This window comes from Artemia sp. Qi Xiang Cuo, chromosome 21 (assembly GCF_049724085.1).
Source record: "Artemia sp. Qi Xiang Cuo chromosome 21, ASM4972408v1, whole genome shotgun sequence".
Classification (NCBI taxonomy): domain Eukaryota; kingdom Metazoa; phylum Arthropoda; class Branchiopoda; order Anostraca; family Artemiidae; genus Artemia; species Artemia sp. Qi Xiang Cuo.
This window is the reverse complement of record NC_142814.1, coordinates 29990723-30010529: the sequence shown is the minus strand read 5'-3', so window position 1 is coordinate 30010529 and position 19807 is coordinate 29990723. Positions and strand designations below refer to the sequence as shown.

Here is a 19807-nt window from a genome sequence, read left to right as displayed (position 1 = left end):
AATTGAGACCATAAAAATAAAACATAAATTTCAATTTGACGCACTATTAAATCACGTTGAAGGCTCTCTTATGAGCAGAAACTGCTTTCAGTGTTAAAATGTTGTCCAATGGTTAGGTTTCAATTTGCAGGATTTCAGTTTCTTGTCAGAAATCATTTTTCATATTTCCGGAAATTTATTCTTTCGGAAGAAGTCAGCGGTGCTGGATACTATAATTTGTGGAAGTGAAATAAAAATTTGCAGAAATGGGTCGTATGCACGCACCAGGGTAGGTTTTGGGGACAGTTTAGGTCCATTCGAGTAGAATGACAAACCTCTAGCTGATCCATTTCATATCAAGGTTTGTTGATAGGCTAGACTAATCTATTGAAGGCTTAGGCTAAAGCTTGGTTCTACAGGTTAAAAATCAGGCAAGACAAAAGTAAGCAGTAAAATTCTACTTTTGGCTATCATGGAGTGGGGTTTAGGCTAGGAAAAGTAAAACTTTCTGTGATGGGTCTATAGGCTAAAGTATTTCCCAGGAAGGTACTTTCCAGTAGGCTAACCTATCTTCCTCCACTCCTTCTCCCTCTAGAAGGTCCTGAAAGTGAGTTATTTGCCAATATCTGTGATTTGCACAAAATCCAAAAAAATATGAACTGCCATCAACAGATACTAGCAAACAACTGACAAAGAAAAACAAAGCAATTCATTCACTCAAAAACAAAACAAACCAGCAATTAAATAAGTTGGAGAACTATTTTATCAGATTTTGGATTTTAATAAATTCATTTCTTGCAGACACCCTTTGAGACCTAATGGGTTGTTCATGTGTTTGATTAGATGACTGGGAAAGTGGTTCAAGTTTTATTTCAGGGATTACTAAAGTATCAGCTTCTTACTTGAGAGCTAGCCTTATTTTGCATGACAAAGGTATCCAGTACTACAGAGAAGCTGTTGAAATTTGTAAATAGGCCTACCAACATTTAGGTCTAGCTTTAAACAGTGATTTAAGAATAAATGAGTCATATTTCAGTTTTCTCAAAAGAGAAGCTGATACTTTAGTAATCCCTGAAATAAAACTTGAACCACTTTCCCAGTCATCTAATCAAACACATGAACAACCCCTTAGGTCTCAAAGGGTGTCTGCAAGAAATGCATTAGGCCTAATTAAAATCCAAAATCAGATAACATAGTTTCCCAACTTATTTGATTGCTGGTTTGTTTTGTTTTTGAGTGAATGAATTGCTTCTTTTTCTTTGTCGGTTGTTTGCTAGTATCTGTCAATGGCAGTTCATATTTTTTTGGATTTTGTGCAAATCGTGGATATTGGCAAGTAACTTGCTTTTATGTTTGTTAGGTATTTGGTTTTAATTCTTTTAATTTTTGGCTTTTATTGAATTTTATTCATCTTTTAATTTTTTGGTTTTTTGGTTCTTTTAACAATGACTTTCTGTGTCTGTTTTTTGTTGTTGTTTTTTCTTTGGCACTTTCCTTGGATACATTATTTCATTTTGCATTGAAGAAGAGAGGCATTTGTCCTCTCAAAATATTCACTTTGTTTTTTCAGTATTTTCATTTGGCCTATAAAAACCCCATTTTTGCTTGTTTTTCTTTCTTTATGTAATGATTATTATATTTATAAAGAGCATAAAAAAAGGCATTGAGTGGTATATTCACTTCATTTGTAACTCAATAATATGATTTGGTAAATATTTACCCTTCTCCCTCTAGACTGTCCTGACCTTTGATGACCTTTAAAATTCTGTGAGTTATAAAAGTGAAACCTTGCAAAATAGATCTTCTACTAAAATGAAGTAGCCTACAACAAAATTGTTTTCAGCTTCACAACTTTGCTCAGTCCCAATTTATAAGGTTTTAAAGATATGCAAATACATTTCCTAAAAAAGAACATAGATATGGCTCAAAATTCTACTTTAATAATAGGAATTGCATTTTCAGAACTAAAGCCAGAGAAAAAGGCATCTATTCATGCTGAGGTCATAATTTGTAAGGCCAAGCAAATTCACAGTATTTTTCCAAATTTCCTAAGACTAGAATTAATTTAATTGATTGGCCAGAATTTCCCTGCTCACATTGGTAAATTTCTAGGTGGTGCTACAATTTAGCTAAGATGAAAGTGAAAATGTCATTTGATGCCAGTTTTTATGCTCTTTTATATTTGAATAATTGCTTCTAGGGCTAGTTCTATCTTGAGCCCTCAAAGGAGCTCCAAAGGTATTTGATGCCTTTTTTATGCTCTTTCATAATTCATATAAAATACCTTTGGGGCCCCTTCAAGGGCTCAAGATGCAATTAGTCCCAGAAGTAAGTATTGAGTTATGAAAGAGCATAAAAAAAGGCATCAAAGGCATCTTAGCTAAATTTTGAATTTCATCTTGGCTAAATTGTAGCACCACTTAGAAATTTACCCTCACATTTTGGATAAAGTCTTACAAGCTGGTCTAGAATGGCATTTCAGAAGACTTCCTAGTCTTTTTATTGGCTGCAGAAGCCTTCTGCTTTTTATAGCCAACTCTTTTATTGCTTAAATGATTTTTTGAAGTGTGAAAGCCAAATGTGAAATTTTCCACATTAAAATCAATTCTTCAGGGGCAAAATTTTGAATCCTAGAAGGAATTTTATGATTCCAAGAACCATAATGACAGGAATCCATTGGGCCTTCATCACTGTCAGTTTCACTATTTACAGCAAGAATCCTAAAATATAAACAACTACAAATATTTCTAGGATATATTTCATTTTCACTTAGCTATAAGAATCTGTCTAATCTTTTTTGCTCATTTTATCTAACAATCCAAGCAAAAATCAAAACTGATATTTTGTCAGTGAACACAGGTGTCTGTCTCAGTTAGGCCTAAGTCAAAGGTGGACTTCAGGTGCTACTTTTTGGATTAGAATAGTAGTACTTTTTGGATTAGAATAGTAGTTTGACTTGCAAATGCACATCTCCCACCTCCCTGATTGTCCCCTATTCAACCCTAATGAAAATATTTCTCTATTGTCTTGCTTTTTTTATGCTTTCGTTTTCTTTGTGAATAGGCTTTTTGACCTTTCAAAACTATTAGCTTAGATCTATGCTTATGCTATATCTGATAATAAAAGAGTCTCAGATTTGTTTGAAATTGAATAGGCTGGGCTATTATTTTAAAATATAGCCTAACAATGAAAGTAAACATGGTAATATGACAAATAGAAACATGCTCTATGGACTAGGTTAGGCTATATTAAGTAAGAAATGTGTTTGTTTTTTTAGTTTTTTTTGGTCCTGTGGAAACAGAGAGGGTGATTTGTGAGAAGGGCCCCTAAAATGACAGCCTGTTTTTTATTTTAAAATGGTCAGGCTATCAGAAATTCTTAGACCCATCATAAATAAGCATCATAGTAAACATGTAAAATAAGTAAGTATCAATAAATAAAAGTTTGAATCAGGATAAATCCTTTTATTAGACAGTGATAATTCCCAAAAATATTGGCTATTTTGGTCAATACAAAATAATGTAATTACATGGGCTGTTGTAAATGCTCTTATTTTTTTAATACAATACCAGAAGCAAATTCTTTGACCTTCCAGGTTCAAGTTTGTTAGTTGTGTTTGAATGAACAATTGGACAAAGGTTAAACATCTTAGGGGAAATGAAGCTTACTTTATCTAACCTCAATAACTTATTATAGGAGTTCAAGCCAAAGTCACCTGCATCTGTATTTAAAGCCATGTTCTTGAATAAAATTTTCTTAATTTCAACTGTTTCCTGCAAATTTTTCTTTAAGCCCCAGTCCCTAGAAACCAGACATTATGGAACAACACAAAATCCTCCAGAAAATCAAAAATATGTTCCAATAGAGCTGGTGGGAAATGTTCAGGTTTGGAATTTTGCTTTAAAGCTGACATTGCATTTCATCTAAGGTGTTAAACCTTTGTCCAATTACAAGTTAAAATAAAACTAACAAACTGGAACCTTGAAGGTCAAGGATATTTGCTTCCAGTATTGCATTGAAAAAAATAAGAGTATTAAACAATATGTAATCTGGGATGAAATTCTGATTTTAGAGGTAACTTTATTTCTTGGCTATCTGAATATTCTGTTACTATACACCTGTACTGATTTGTGAAGTTCTAGCACATGAGATTAAGTCAACTATGACAAAGTCTAAAAACAGAAAAGCACATGGGAAATATATAATTTGGGTTCTATATTTGCACATTAGGGGATTAAATTTTTAGCTTTTACCTTAAATTGCATTGTCCAGCAAAATAAGGAAAGATCCTGTAGAGTCGCGGGTCAGTGATGATGGGGAGTCACTGGTTTGGCAGTGTCCCACTCTGTTTTGCATGGATACTTTATAATAATTAGCAAGCTAAGTTGAATTTTAATGTGCCACTTGATGTCATCATGCTTTTTTGAAGTTCACTTGCATCACAAGTTGTATTTTGAGCCCTTGCAGCTACACCTTGTTCTTTATTATTTGTCAGGATCATGTCTTGCCTTTGTCCTTTGTAAACTAGCAATGGTATGTTAGGTTTTTTTAATATTGCTAGTTAGACATGACTTTGCACCCTTCTGTACATGTTATGGCCTTTCTTTGAATGGACTCAAGGGTAGCTACTTTTTATAGGGTAGGCAGCAGGCATTCCATGTTCTATGACAGGTTGAACTAGGACTTGGGGGGATTTTTGTTTTTATTAACTAGTCTTTGTGATGCTTTACCTACAACCATTTTTGTATAGTATGTGAATTTCAGCTTTTAATCTATAATAAGACCAAGATCTCTTTTGTCTGTGCTTTTTGATATTCAGCTCAATGTGCCAACTCTGTAAATTTAGAAAAAGTTTTTATCAGCTTTTAAGGTAGTGTCTGCATTTACTGGGCCAATGATTTTAGAATTGTCAGTATTAAAGCTTAGTTTATTTATAACTACATGTGGGGCATCATTAATGTAGATATTAGCAATGTTGGCCCAAGCACAGTACCTTGTGAGACTCCAGTTATAACTGTTGCTATTTCAGAAAAGAATTATTGACCTCCATGACCATGAATCTGGTGCATGTGGTGGGAACCATTTGCTTCCTATTTTTCAAGAATTACAAAATTTATATCAACAAGTTGAATTACATATTCATTGGCATTTAAGTGGGTTGTTTCAGTTGTGTTTTTCATGTCTAAAGGGCTGGGCACTTGTAGCTGATTTTGGGAACCAATTTCAACATCATTGGACAAACAATTGCAGCAAGAAAAATTTATTGCACAATATTTTCAAAACAAAGAATCATGGACACAAATAGTCAAACTGGAGTTTATTAATATTTGTATGATTGATCTCAGCTTAGTTCTCAGTTTATTTCTCAGCTCAGTAGTGGGGTCTTTTGCCACTGACATCTCTGGCTGACTTAATTTGTATCCCAATTTTTTGTGATGATCATGATGAAAATCAGCACTGATTTTGTAAATTGGCACTGAAAACTAGAAAATTTTTCAAGCTCAAATCAATGCCAATTTTACTGATTTGGAAATAAGTTACTGAAATCAGCTATGTGTGCCCAGCCCTTTAGGCCATGTTCAGTTAGCCAGCAGCTCATTAGAACCAAGGTGTAGAGTTCATAAGTCTTTTGCACACTACCTATGACTGATGTTCCCTTATTGGGAATGGGTGTATTGTGTCCCAGTCTCCAGTCATCTGCTACTGTTGGGGTGTCTAGTGGATTTGGAATAGTTAGTTGTTCAGCTGAAACTACACATGCTTCCTTCTAAAGTCAGGGGAATATTATCAGGATTAGTTTACATATTTTGATCCAGCCTTTTGTTGCAACTTCCTGTTTGAAATACAGTTAGTCAAACAATTACCCAGATCAATAATATCTTATGGCTGTATTTGGAATCATGAGGGGGGGGGGGGGGTGAATGGTCTGAAGAGTCACTATAATAATTGGAAAATGCATTAAAAAAGAAATCTGATTGTCCAACTTATATTTTATTGATATCTTTCCTTTAGAAGTGGTCATGGAGTATAACTTTGCATATTTATACATCATGGGCAGGGGGAAGCAATGCACTTTTATTGCTGGTATATAATCCTAGAATATATGTTTGTTAAAAAAAAACAATAAAGAACAAAAACTCTTAAGTTTATAATATCCAGTATGTCCTCTTAATTATATTGTCATGTTTACTTTCATTATTATTCAAGTTTTGTGAATAATTTTAAATAATATTTGATATTCAATAGATCTGACTTTCTTTTATAATCAAACAGGGGTGCAGTCCAATGGTTTTGATGGGTCAAGGAATTGTTGTCATAAGAGAACAAAAGCTCTAAAGATGTAAAGCATCAGATAAATTTTTTAATTAAGGCTATATAAAGGACCATCAGGAGGTATGTAACAAGTAGTGTTTGTCTTGTCTGTTAGTAATGGAATCTTGTAAATATCTTTACATTGTTTTCTACTGGCAAATAATTGACACAGAGGAACTAGGTGTAGCTGCAGGAGCTCAAAATAAAATTTGTGATGCAATTGATTAGTAAATTTGGGAAAAGCATAAAGATATCAAGTTGTGCTTTAAATTCTACCTAGCTTGCTAAGTATTCCTTTGGAAGAGCCCATAGAACAGAGTGTTAACAAACTGTCAATTTTGTCCTCCTTTTAAACTAGCTTTATTTAGTATTATGACCAAGCTGTTGACAAGAAATCTAGCACAAAAGATAATGACAGACCCTTCAAAATAGCAAACTTTAGTTAGGGAGAAGGGGTTTGGATGCAAGTGTGAAATCAGCAATTCTTATATTTGGAAGGGGTATTACATAGTAAATCTAAATAATCTTTGTCTTATCTGATTTCCATCTTATGCCTTATCTTTGCCAATAATTGTACATCATTTGAGTGCAAAGTTTCCTAAGTCCTACGACTCAAAAAGCTATTTAGTTAGGTGAGTGAAACTGTAAGTAATAGATTTACAGCCTCAGTGAGCATCTAGGGATGGATTTTCAAGCTTGTGCCTTCTCCCCTTGTCTACTTGTAATGTTTCTACTTTCTATTAAGACAGTTGATATGCCAACCAATTTTAATTTGGACCTCCCATACCCCCTCCCCAAACTGTTGGTTTATGTTAAGGTCTCGAAAAATGGGCAAAATTAGTGATGCTAAAATAAGTCATGTAATTCTGTCATTTTATTAAATATTTTAAAAGTTCTTGGGTGCATTTGAGTTCCATTGAAATTGCAGTTTGCTTTACTTTGACAGAATTGGCAGAAAAGCTAATGGAAAAGAATTTGAAAATAAGCAAAGGACAGGACATAGCATTGAGGTGCCAGAAATGATTTTCTTGGCTTTGGAACTGCTGAATGCTATTTCTGTTATAATTGAATTCTATTTGTGAATTTTGAACTTGATGGGATTTGAGTTGCTTCTTTTAAAAACACAACTTGATTGAACTGTTTTTTGTTGTTGTTTTTTAGAAAAATCCTTTGTTGATAATTATGATGTTTAAGTTATTCAGTCAAAGCTTTGCCACCTGTACTTACTCTAAGAATTTCATTTATTTGTCCACTAAATGTCCAAAAAATATGGTTTAAATTTCATAAATATTTGTAGTTCTAGCATTAAATTCATTACAAGACAAGTGTTTTGTCTATTATCCTTCAATTCTTTGGGATCCAAGCTTTTTTTTATTTTGTGGGAACTGGATACTCAAAATACAATAAAATATTTTTAAACCATAGGTTTTCTAAAGAAAGGATTGTCTAGGTATATTTTTTGGGTAACATGCCTTCTGTGTACAGGTACATCCATGGTAACCATGTAATTTTTGTAATTACAATGCAACTTTTCTTTTGTAGAAAGGGTATAAGCTCTAGTGCTTTGCCTTACATTCGAAGTGTGCCAACATGGCTTAAGCTTACCTCTGAAGATGTAAAGGAGCAGATTTACAAATTGGCAAAGAAGGGTTTGACTCCATCTCAAATTGGTGAGTTAGTGACCAAAAAAGTGATTCATTTCAATGTGTTTAAGTTTGAATTCATCTCCATTATTCACAAATAAAACTGGAGAATTAAAGAAAACTGGGGTTTCTTTAATTCTCTTTTAGATATTAAACACATATTAGTTTTGAAATACCTGCAACATAATAAGTTTATCTATAATCTAGTTTTTTTCTTAGGGTTGATATGTCTGTACATGGGGGAGCTGGGGGGGGGGGATTTTATTTCTAGTCATAAAACCATGTTTTGACTCTTCTATCTCCCATATAAGACAGTTTTCTGATGCTCTCCTAGGTCTGATGTGTATTGAGTGACAGTCCAAATTGGATATGAAAAAAAATCTTTTGTTATGTACTTTCATGGAACATTGTTGTAGTAAAAAGCCAACATTTTTAAACCAGGGGACAGGTCTGTAGTTTCAAATTCTTAATGCTAAACTCTCACAAATGTAGGTATTCTTAGAAACCTACTGACTAAAAATAATTAAGAAAAAAAAGAAAACCAAATCTTTCACCCAATCTATCACAAAGGTTTAAAAAACCCTGTGAGTTTACTTTGTTAATTATGCTCATAATAAACGCACTCAATTAAAGAAAAAAAAATACTTAGGTATTAAGAGAGAAAAAAGTCAGCAAAAATTCAAGACTTCTTTTTTTACAATGAGGAAGAAATAGTTTTTACATTGTGTGCAGGCAGCTTTCCTTGGTTTTTATTGTACATTCAAGCCTGTAAAAGAAATTCCATGGGATTCATAATCCCTCTATTATTTGCGTTGGGCTCTAGTAATACTTGTATAATGTCTTCTGGACTGACTCCATCACAGTCTTCTTTATCAGGCCATGTGAAACCATCTTGTACTAGTTCCATTGCTGTCAAAAAGTTCCTAAAACAGCTCTCAAGTCCATAAAATTCCCTTTTTATAAGATTAAGCTATGTCAATGCTCTGCCCAAGAAGGTTTTTTAGTGTGTTGGTGATCTTTAGTGATCTAAAGACTGCAGAATAATTTCAAGGCTCTTGTCTCCTAGTCCTCTTGATAATAATGGACAGAAATGTTTGATACTATTTGCTTCTGGAGTCCCTTAAGGTTCCAGGTTTTTGTTTTGGTTTTATTAGATATGTATTACCTGAGATTGGACATTTTTCTTAGCTTGCTCTTAATGGACTAATAACTTCACCCATGGTAGTCAATGATGTTAAACCTTTGAGTACATAATCCTTAAATCATTGTTGCAGCAGTAGCTGCAACCTACTAAAGAATGATCCTTGGTCCATAATAATGGAACTAGTAACATAGTAACTGTTATTTGCTTTTAACTCAACAGTAATTTGCAGTGTTGGTGAGCTGTTGAAAGCACCCAGTTGCTTATTCAGAAAGAAAAAACAGTTCCTGTTAACTGCACTTCTGAAAAGGTCTAGGAAGCAAAGCCAAAAATATATAAACATGTGGTTTTGAAAATGTTGCAGTCTTGTGATGATTATCTGGTCATTAACCAAAGTAGTTACTAGTATATTTTTCCAATTTTTGTGCCTTCATAGCTAAAAATCAATGACAAAAAAAATTTAGAGGAAATCCTTATGGGAAGTCAAGAAGTTGGATCATCTTGATATTACCTGTGTCTGAAGATCATGGCAGTACAAGCAATTGTTGCTGACTATCTTGGTTTCAGGTTTTGGAGATAATTGTATGAATATCGAGTATGGTGTTGATTGTGTCATTTATAGGGCAAACAGCAGCTAGACAAGGTCCCTACTGGTTGCTTTTTCTTCCTAAAAAAGTCCCTATCTTTGACCCCTAGAATCTATGGCAGCCCTGTAGTTCAGTTATCTGTCCAACAAAGTGCTTATTGGTCTAAGGCATACTGGACAATAACCCAAGATGATGCTCTAGTTAAACTTCTTCTGGTCTGTCATCACTTACATAACCAACCAAAACGTCCGTAAAAAAATTTCGAATCGGAAAATTCAGAGTCAAGATTAGGGTCTGATGTGCTGCTGTCCAAAATGAGCTTAATTTTTTGGTTGGTTTTATTGTTTAGTGTTTTTTTGTTTTTTTTATTTTTTTTTTTTATTTTTTATGGATGTTTTGCTAGTGCTAGGCTTAGAATATGTGCTGGTTGTAATAGGTTCTTTGATCATTGTCTCGATTACTTCAAAGGTAATACTTTTCCCAGACTTATGGGTAACTTTTTTTTTACTTTGGTCTATAGACCCTGTCATGTTTTGTTCAACATTGTTTTGCTTGAGCTGCTGCAACAGTCCAATTGTTCATTTTGGTCTGGAGATACTGATACAGGACTTGAGGGAATGGATGGGACGGGATTTGGCAGTTTTGTTAACACCTGTTCTGGATTCACAGGTTTAATACTAGCTGCAGCGACACCTGACTGTTTTTTAAGCATAAGCTTTGGAAAAGTCTTTCAAAAGGGATTCTATTTTTCTTCCTGATGTGATTCGCCATTCCTCCAAATGCTGCACCAAAGTTTCTTCATATGTCCATGAAAGGATGTATCAAGTGGCTGTAACTATCAGCTATTTCTGATTCCTCTTCTTTTGAAAGGCAAATGGGATGGCCTGAATTCTTTGTGTCAATGTGTACAGGTATTAGATCAGGTTTGGAATTAGACTAGTTTTGGTGCCAGCATTGTTAACATTGTCTGAGTTTCATCTTGATGAGTTTGTTTCAGGGCTTGTTTGTAATACCACTCAGCTAATGTCCCAATGCTTATACTGCTGTACTGCCTCTCTAAATTTGAGCTCTTTGTTTTTGTTTTGCAGCAGATTATTTGATCATCAGTATAGTAATTGTGCTGTCTACCACCTATATTTATTTTATAGCTACTTATCGTTTTGAGGTTAGACCTACCACAGCTATAGTCGCTAAACACAATTATACTAACCAGAATTTGCTTTACCGTTCATTTGTTTGTCTATCAAAACAAGTTGCTATATGTAATGGTTTAGTTGAAATATTTATTGGTGAATGTTTCAGTTTAATGCTCATTAAACTAGCTGTGGACAAAGTTCAACCAATAAGCTGCAAAAATTATAAACTCCATTAAAAAACTGCATTCCAAGGTTGGAACATTTGCATTTTAAATCAGCTGTTCAAATAAGTCATTTTATCCCATATCTAACACAGTAGATACAAACAGTCTCTTGGTTCTGATCCTAAAAACAGTTTTTTTTGCTTAATTCATTTTTTTGAAAATGTACACTTTTGTGCATGTCATAAGTAACATATTAAAGTAACCTAATTTAAATAGTACACAGCTGTAATTTGCAGCATAACGAAATTTTAATAAACAAAAATACATGGTATATTTTTTAGTATGTATAATGAAGTGTCAGATTGCATGATATTAACATAAATATATGTTTATTACAAGTAGGCTACTGTGAAGCATGTATATTTATAATATTAAAAAAATTTGTTCAAAGTAGTCCCCATGTTCGAAGTAGCCCCCATTCCATGGTGTTTATTATGATCACACTTAAGATCATATTAGTTTTTTTATGTTAAAATCTTCACAGTGTTCAATACAGTTGCTTTTAATGCATGAATCAAGCAAGTGAAAACGATTTTTGTCTATAGTAATGAAATATTCAATTTTGCATGATCACACTTAAGATTATATTATTTTTTTTTATGTTAAAATTTTCACGGGTGTTCAATACAGTTGCTTTTAATGCATGAATCAAGCAAGTGAAAACGATTTTTGTCTATAGTAATGAAATATTCAATTTTGCATGGATGCAGATTTTCATCAATTTGTTAAAATGTTTAGATTGTTCTGTTATTAGGACTTACTTGTGCATTCTGTTCATTTGAAGCTTCTTTTCAGGTGTTATTTTGAGAGATAGTCATGGTGTGGCTCAGGTTCGTTTTGTCACTGGCAATAAAATTCTGAGAATTTTGAAGTCAAAGGGACTTGCTCCAGAGTTACCAGAGGATCTTTATTTTTTGATCAAGAAAGCTGTTGCCATCCGTAAACATTTGGAAAAGAACAGGTACCTCTTAATTCTTTTTTTAGGATACTTGCAAGTGCCAATTTGACCAAGTGCACAAAATTATTAAGAAAAAAAAATCAAAAAGAAAATTTGTTGGTATTTTTTATGATGATGCACCAATCATCTTGTTGGATAGATCCAAAGAATTTTCAAGGTCTGGTGTGGCCAAAAAACTGTTTATCATTTGGCATTAATAATTATGATTTGATTTTAAGTATTACTCTTGCAGAGCTAAGAGTCAATTAAACATTTTGCGTTTTTCTACTCATATTTGAGTCCAATGTCACTTATTGTTTACATTGTCACTGATAAAATATACTGATTAGTCCTATGCTTGTACATGTGGGTAGTTATTGATACTTACCGTTTTCCATGGGAAGGCAATTCTGGATTATTCACTGGAGAATCATCAGGGACGCCAAAGATTATAAAATGCTCTAAAATTTTAAAAAATTTCACTTTTTAAAATGTCTAAGTTCAACATATACTGAAGGATTAGCTGAAGAGTTGAAGACTTTTGCTGAAGAGTTCAACGTTATATATATATGTGTGTATATATTATGTGGGTGTGTAAAGTTATAAAGCAAAAATTAAGTCAATTAGACTGCAGAACCAAGACAGCATTAGTGAAAACTTTTATGGGCACAAAAACAGCCATGAATCTACACAGAAATGTCGGGAGGTTTTTTTTTGTCTCTCGAGTTTGATGCATATTCAAGGATCAACATAAAGCTGGTATAAATTAAAAAAAAGATTGATTCAATAGTTTCACGATTGCTTCAGAATAACTTGCATGTTGCCCATTTTGAAAAATCATGACTCCTCTTCAATAATTCTTATAAGGAAGTGGAAAACATGTGGCTTCTCGAAAAATAAATTTTATTTGGAGGAAACTCCTTTGTGACTATCCTTTTTTGAACAAAATACAGTGAGACCTTTTTAAAGTATATTTTAAATGAAGGTCTCCTTTTAAAAGTTTCTAGCTTGCTTCAAAATATGTATTTATTTCATTTTTTTTAATTCCAATACAAATTTTGAACTGCTGATTATTGATTATGTTATAGTAAACCGAAGACTGGCAGGATCAATACAAGATACTAGGGTATATAGGAGTGCTTCTATTGATGTTAAAAGTAAAGATCACCATATAGCAGTGTCAAGGGTTAATTTAAAGCTGAAATATCGGAAGGGTAATTACCTCCCGAGAAGTTATGATGTTAGTAGACTCCAGGATGAGAATTTGAGAGAAACTTTCCAGGAACAGTTGAATACTAAACTTGAGAGTTTAAAATTTGATAATGTGGAAGATGGTTGGAATAATTTTAGAAAAATAATTTGTGAAGTTGATGAAGGTGTATTAGGGAAGAAAGCTAGAACTGCAGCTAAGAATATTAGTGAAAGAAAGTTTAATAGAAAGGAGAAAGGACTTGTACAAGAATTATCTGAGTGATAGATCACATGAAAACAAAAGAAATATAAAGAAAGTGGAGAAAGCATTGAAATATGAACTAAGGAGGTGTGAAGTGGAGGCCATGGATAAAATTGCCGAGGATTTAGAATATGCAGCTAGACGGCATAATAGTAAAATATTGTACTGGCACGTTAACAAATTGAGAGGTAGTAGTCAATCCGGACTTGTCCCAGTTAAAGATAGGAATGGGGTGGCAATTAGCGATAAGACAAAAGCTAAAGCGAGATGGGCCGAACATTTTGAGAATTTGCTTAACCGAGATAGAGTTGCAGGAAAAAATATAGAGGAAAATGAAAAAGTTTGTGATACCTTGGATGTGAAGGAAGATTTGTTTTGTGAGGAGGAATTAGAAACAGTACTAAAGGGATTAAAGAATTATAAGGCTCCAGGTGCTGATAGGGTAGTAAATGAGTTTCTGAAATATGGTGGCTCTGAGGTTAGAAATAAGTTATTGGAGATTATGAATATGATTTTTGAAAAAGGGGAAGTACCTAATGATTTTAGGAAAACCTTAATTAAGCCACTTTATAAGAAAGGTGATAAAAGTGAGTGTGGTAATTATCGAGGCATTAGTCTGGTCTCTGTAGGTAGCAAATTGCTTAGTAATATGATACTTTTTAGACTGAGAGATGCCGTAGACAAAGTTTTAAGAGAAGAGCAGTGCGGTTTTAGAAAAGGTAGAGGATGTGTTGACCAAATTTTCACTCTTAGGTTAATAATTGAGAAGTGCCTAAGTTTTCAAACACCTGTGGTCCTCAGTTTTATAGATTATGAGCAAGCGTTCGATTCTGTTGATAGAAGAGCTTTAGTAAAGGTTTTATCCTTGTATGGCATACCAGACAAATACATCAAAGTGATTAGTGCTATGTACGAGAATAACGCTGCTGCGGTTAAGGTAGGAAACGAGGTTAGCAGCTGGTTTTGTATTAAATAAGCAGTTAAGCAGGGTTGTGTTCTATCCCCCTTTATATGGATTATTTTGATGGATTTTGTCTTAAGAAGCACAGGAAAGGCAATGGGAGACCACGGAATCAAATGGGGAGGAAAAAATCTCCTGGACTTAGATTATGCTGATGGTTTAAGCATCCTAGATGATAGTGTCAGCAAAATAAATGAACTTTTAGAGTTTTTGCGAGTTCAGGGTGCTAGTATTGGTTTGAAAATTAAGACTAGGAAGACTAAGTCACTAAGGCTAGGAATAAGTGACGATGAAAAGGTGATGTTGGGTAATGAAAAGATTGATCAGGTGGGCAGTTTCACTTATCTTGGTAGTATTATTAGTAAAGATGGTGGGAGCAGTGAAGATGTTAAAAATAGAATAGCCAAGGCTCAGGGTGTTTTTTCACAGTTAAAAAAAGTCTGGAAGAATAGGAAGATAAGTCTGCAAACCAAGATTAGAATCTTAGAAGCTACAGTGATGACAGTGGTCAAATATGGCTCTGAAGCATGGACGCTCCGAAAAGCGGATGAAGATTTGCTAGATGTTTTCCAGAGAAATTGCTTAAGGATTGTTCTGGGTACCCGGCTGACTGACCGTATTTCAAACAATAGGCTATACGAAAAATGTGGTTCAATACCGCTTTCTAGGTCTATAATGAAAGAAAGGTTGAGGTGGTTAGGGCATGTTGTTCGGATGAAGGATGACAGATTGCCGAAGATTGTTCTTTTCGGCCAACCATCTAGGGCTAAACGGAAAGCAGGTCGTCCCCGTCTGGGTTGGGAGGACGTCATAAAGAAAGATTTAAAGGAAATGGGAACTTCGTGGGCGGGTGTAAAAAGGGAGGCTTTGAATAGATTGGGGTGGAGGAGGAGCGTGCGTAGCTGTGTTGGCCTCAGGCGGCTTGGTGCTGCGATGAGTTGTTAGTAGTAGTTAGTAGTATTTATGTTCTTTAACAGTTAGGCTATTTTATAATCGTTTTTTTCGTTGGGAGTTTTTCTTTTCGTCATTGCCAAATTGTCTATTTTCCATTATTGGAGAATTTTTTTTTGTCTGCAGAAAGATTTTTCTTTTTCGTCATTGCAGGCAGTGTCACCATCATTTTGCTAAGGATCAGTGTTATCGTTTTAATGTTTAATCATTTTGTATATTGATGTGAATTTTCTCCAAGTGCTATCTACCATCTGTATCATCAGTTTTCAGAGGGTATAATCTTCCGTGGGTGTAATTTTCTCTGAAACTACAAAGATCTTTCCTTTAGTGAGAGTAACGTCTTCGTTGCCGGGGGGGGGGGTGGCTACCCCATCAGACAAAATGTTTAAAATAAACAAGACATTGTGGTCGTCCTTTCGCCATGATGCTGATGGCTTTTCTGGCTACATTGTTGGTCAAAAATGTTGATCAATATTCTCTTCTGGCAAGACACTGTCGGTCAACAATCGTGATCTATCTGCTAAAAAAGGTTTTATTGATTAACATAGTGGATGAAAATGACCCACAATTGTAATTGTCGTTGTTCAAATTAAGCCGGAACTTTCAAGGCTGAATATCATGGGAGGAATTTGTTCTTCTTACAATTTTATAAGAGAAAGACAGTTTTTTTTAAATAAAGGCTATTATTTTATTGCTAGCTTGATATCTTGCCTAAGATACGTCAGAATGTACTTTCTTGTGAATTATTTACCCCTATCCCCTTCAAAGGGGCACTGAAGAAATTTTATTGCATAAACCTGAAACTTTTAGTTTCATCTGACAAGTTACTAGTTTTGTATATATTTGAAAGTTTTGTAAAAATCAGTCTGGCTTAACTTTACAGTGGGATTTTTGAACAAAAATACTTTTGTAATAACAGGGAAAATATCGACATGTTGTCTGATGACGAAATAAAAAATATAAAGCCACTTCTTACGATTTGTGTGATTAATAGTTGGACCCCTTCAACTAACCAAGTTTAAAATATGTTTGATGTCTTGTGATATACACTGCAGTCTTCAGTGCCAGACCAAGTCCCAGGGGAGGTAATTACTCGTAATTCTCAGCCCAAGACTATCTCTTGTGTTCTTTCATCATAGGGCACACTTTCCATAGTTGCCACTGGTTTTATATTTTCAAATTGTTTTCTTTTAGCCTTTATCTTACCTTTATATATCTCAGCCCCCCAAAATATTCCACCTACATTTTGTGATGTAGGAAAAATATGTCTATAAGCTATTGTACATTCGGTTTATAGGAATATCTTCAGTAACTCTATTTAAAGCAATGTCTCTATTTATGGATTTTTCTTAGTTTCAATTACCTTCCTAAAAGAATGTGGGAAGCCATTCGCTTCAAATATTAAAGTTGCCTCATCATAAACAACTACATGTTCAAGATTTTCAATAATGAGGAGGGCCAAAGCAGAATTAATATCCTCATTTTAATTTTAAATTTCACATTTCAGAAGAATCTTGTATTCACGTCTTTTCCCCAGAAGCTGGCGAAGCCCCCTTCCCCTTGGAAAATAGCCCCACGAAATATCCTCCCTTCTCCCGTGGAAAATTGTCCCTATTTTCCCCTCGGATAATTCCAGATTTTCATTAGAAACGAAATTGAAATTTCTACTCTCCAGTTAAATCAGGGTCAATCGTATTACATTGCTTATGGTAAAGCCCCATAAGGGTTCAATGTATTAATAATTGTTCATATTTTTTCCTGGGGCACTTTCATGTGGAAGGGGTGGTCGAATTAGCTTTGGAGGTGGCTTAGTCAATTGGAAATCGAAAGTTCCAGTAGCCTTTTAATTGATTCATTATTCTCTTGCGTAGAGAGTCATAAGATTTAGTCTGCTTTTCAACCAATTGCTACCGAATGATTTGTTACTGACAACAGTGTCTAAAAGAAATTCTTACTCTAGTTTAACGGTTCTTGCGTTTCAACAGGAATCTTCAGATAAATACAGAATTAGCTCTAAGGTAGAGACGATAGGAGGGTGGAGGAGGTAGAATTTGATATATAATCCTCAGGGCTGTATCCAAGACTTGTTGGGGGGGAGGGGGGGCTTTGAAACAGGCACGGTCACCTGAATCAGAATCTAATTATGAAAGAGGAGCTAGATTTGCAAGCAAATCCCGTGGAAGACAGTCTTAATGACTGAATGTTCTGCTCTTATAATCCAGTGCTTAGTTAATCATAGTCATCAAAGTTTTGGAGACCTCATTTTTTATTATATTCGGTACTTTTATAAATAAATAAAAATAACATGTATATGATATGAGGAATGTGGCTGAACACGGCTATTCAAATGTGCAAGGTTGTTAGGATAACGTTTTTTAGGTTTAAATATAGAAAAAAAATGACCGATATGATTTTACTCCCAAATAATGGTAAATTTAATTTGTTTATTCTATTTTTGATTCTTTTTTTTAATAGATGTCCGAAATCAGGCACTGTCCAATTGCTGAGGTATTATCCTAGGCACAAGATTACCAGATAAGATATTTATTTCAGAAAATGACTAAACTATACAGTTAATTAAATTGATAAACTAGATGAAGGGGCATTAGTTTTTTTAAGCCCAGGAAAATCAGAATGATTAAAAAATTGCATTAAGAGTTGAAAGTGATGCTTAAAAAGAAATGCTCAACTGGTCTTGTAGCTACAGGGCAACTCAAACACCTATTTTACCTTATTTTACCAATTCTACTTACCGATTTTTATTCTACGGTAATTTTACAATACTAGTTCCGGCGATTGGGTTGAATATTATAAAGAATTTTCATGACAGATGTAGGTTTTTGCATTCTGTTGTGGGATACTTGTGTTTTTTTTCATGTACCATATGCTAATCTTGTGTTTTATCTTGCAGGAAAGACAAGGACTCAAAGTTTCGACTGATTTTGGTTGAATCACGCATCCACCGTTTGGCTCGTTACTACAAAACCAAACGAGTTCTCCCACCAACATGGAAATATGAATCAAGCACTGCTTCTGCATTGGTCGCTTAAATTTTTGTCCTCGTGATGAAATAAACTGAAAAAAAAATATTTTGTGATTGTAGTTTTTAGCCTTTATAGTAGGAAACCTGTCATTGAATCGCTGAATTGAGTTCTATGTTCTGTAGTAGTCCTAACAGTTTTTTGTATGTTCCCCCTTTCACTCACAGAGTTCTTCTTAAATTTTTCGTCTGTTAAAAAGAATCGACCAGGAGTTGAAGAATGTCGACAGGGCTGTCACTACTTGTTAATTTTTCCCTTATGCGCTTTGATTTATTCTTGCGTCAGTGACCACTCTATACTTGAACCCTTAAACGTGGAAATGTTTATACATTTGTTGTTTTTCTTTTATGTAATATGGTTTCCGAGTAAATTGCGAAAAAAAATAAAGCATTGTCTGAACGTTTTTCACTTGTCATATATAAAGAAATTGTACGTCAGACAATAGTTTGGAGACCTTTGCTGTGAACTGAAGTTAATTTTCTGACGGCCAGATTAATGTATTCCGAAAAGAAAAGGGCGCTTTAAATTAAGCAAGAATCACGTTTTAAGGAGTAAGTGGTTCTATTTTGCATTGCTAAATAAAGAAAATAAATCGTTGTAAATAAAGAAAAAAAATTCATTGTACCAAGGATTTTTGCAATGAATACGTAATAACTATTATGTTCAGTAATAATGTTTCTTAAAGCGGCGTTCACAAGCGTGTCTAGCTAGAATCCCATGTCTAGATACGTGTCTAGTCATAATTCAATGTCTAGGCAACGGCTGTTCACAAGTAAATTCAGTACTTAGCTAAAACTACAAAATTAGTTTCAAATTGTCATTTCTAACCAATCAAGAGAGCTTATGCGGGCAAAACTTTTAAAATTCTAATCTCTAGTTTTACTTTCACAAGATAATGGACGAGATGAGCCAAACAATTGCCTTAGTGTGCTTCACTATTATGTCTGGTGTTGCATATTTGCCTAAAATAAAAAAAAACAATTCATGAGAAAACAAAAATTAGATTTCAGTTTAAAAATCTAAACATAAATGATGAAAATAGTGAAACTTGACACTTTCTGATTGACTAATCGACAATCCTAGACATTGAGTTCTAGAGTCTAGAACTTAATGTATAGCTAAGCGCCATATTTTACTTGTGAACGGTCGTTGCCTAGATTTTGAATTCTGGCTAGACGTGGAATTCTAGCTAGACACGCTTGTGAACGCCGCTTAAGTTCAGATGCTATAGTATCAGAAATGATGTATATTTAGCATTTGGGGGATAAGCATATGGATCTTCGAAATGATGTCCCTTTTTGCCAATTCCGGCTGCATGTCATCTATATTTCGCGCTGAACTGTCCTGAGTTGAACTTGTATGTCCTGAACATGACCAAAGTATATTTCTATACAAAGTAATGCTTGATTAATTCGCCTGCTGGCTGTCACTTTTTCCAAACA

The 19807-nt window shown here is 34.2% G+C and overlaps 1 protein-coding gene across 1 annotated transcript; it reads left to right on the top strand.

Moving 5' to 3' along the window:
- Positions 1-133: 133 nt before the first annotated feature.
- On the top strand, positions 134-18413 carry RpS13 (ribosomal protein S13). Its single transcript, XM_089107123.1, has 4 exons — positions 134-268; positions 7834-7961; positions 11818-11983; positions 18236-18413. Exons 1-4 carry the CDS (start codon positions 246-248, stop codon positions 18372-18374), a joined length of 456 nt encoding a protein of 151 aa, XP_088963249.1. The 5' UTR covers positions 134-245; the 3' UTR covers positions 18375-18413.
- The last annotated feature ends 1394 nt before the right edge of the window (positions 18414-19807 follow it).

Excerpts from the sequence above, each read along its gene's own strand:
- RpS13 (XM_089107123.1), top strand. The coding sequence starts at position 246 with ATGGGTCGTATGCACGCACCAGG. Across the intron at positions 269-7,833 it reads GGTCGTATGCACGCACCAGG|AAAGGGTATAAGCTCTAGTG; the intron begins GTAGGTTTTGGG and ends TTTCTTTTGTAG. Across the intron at positions 11,984-18,235 it reads AAACATTTGGAAAAGAACAG|GAAAGACAAGGACTCAAAGT; the intron begins GTACCTCTTAAT and ends TTTATCTTGCAG.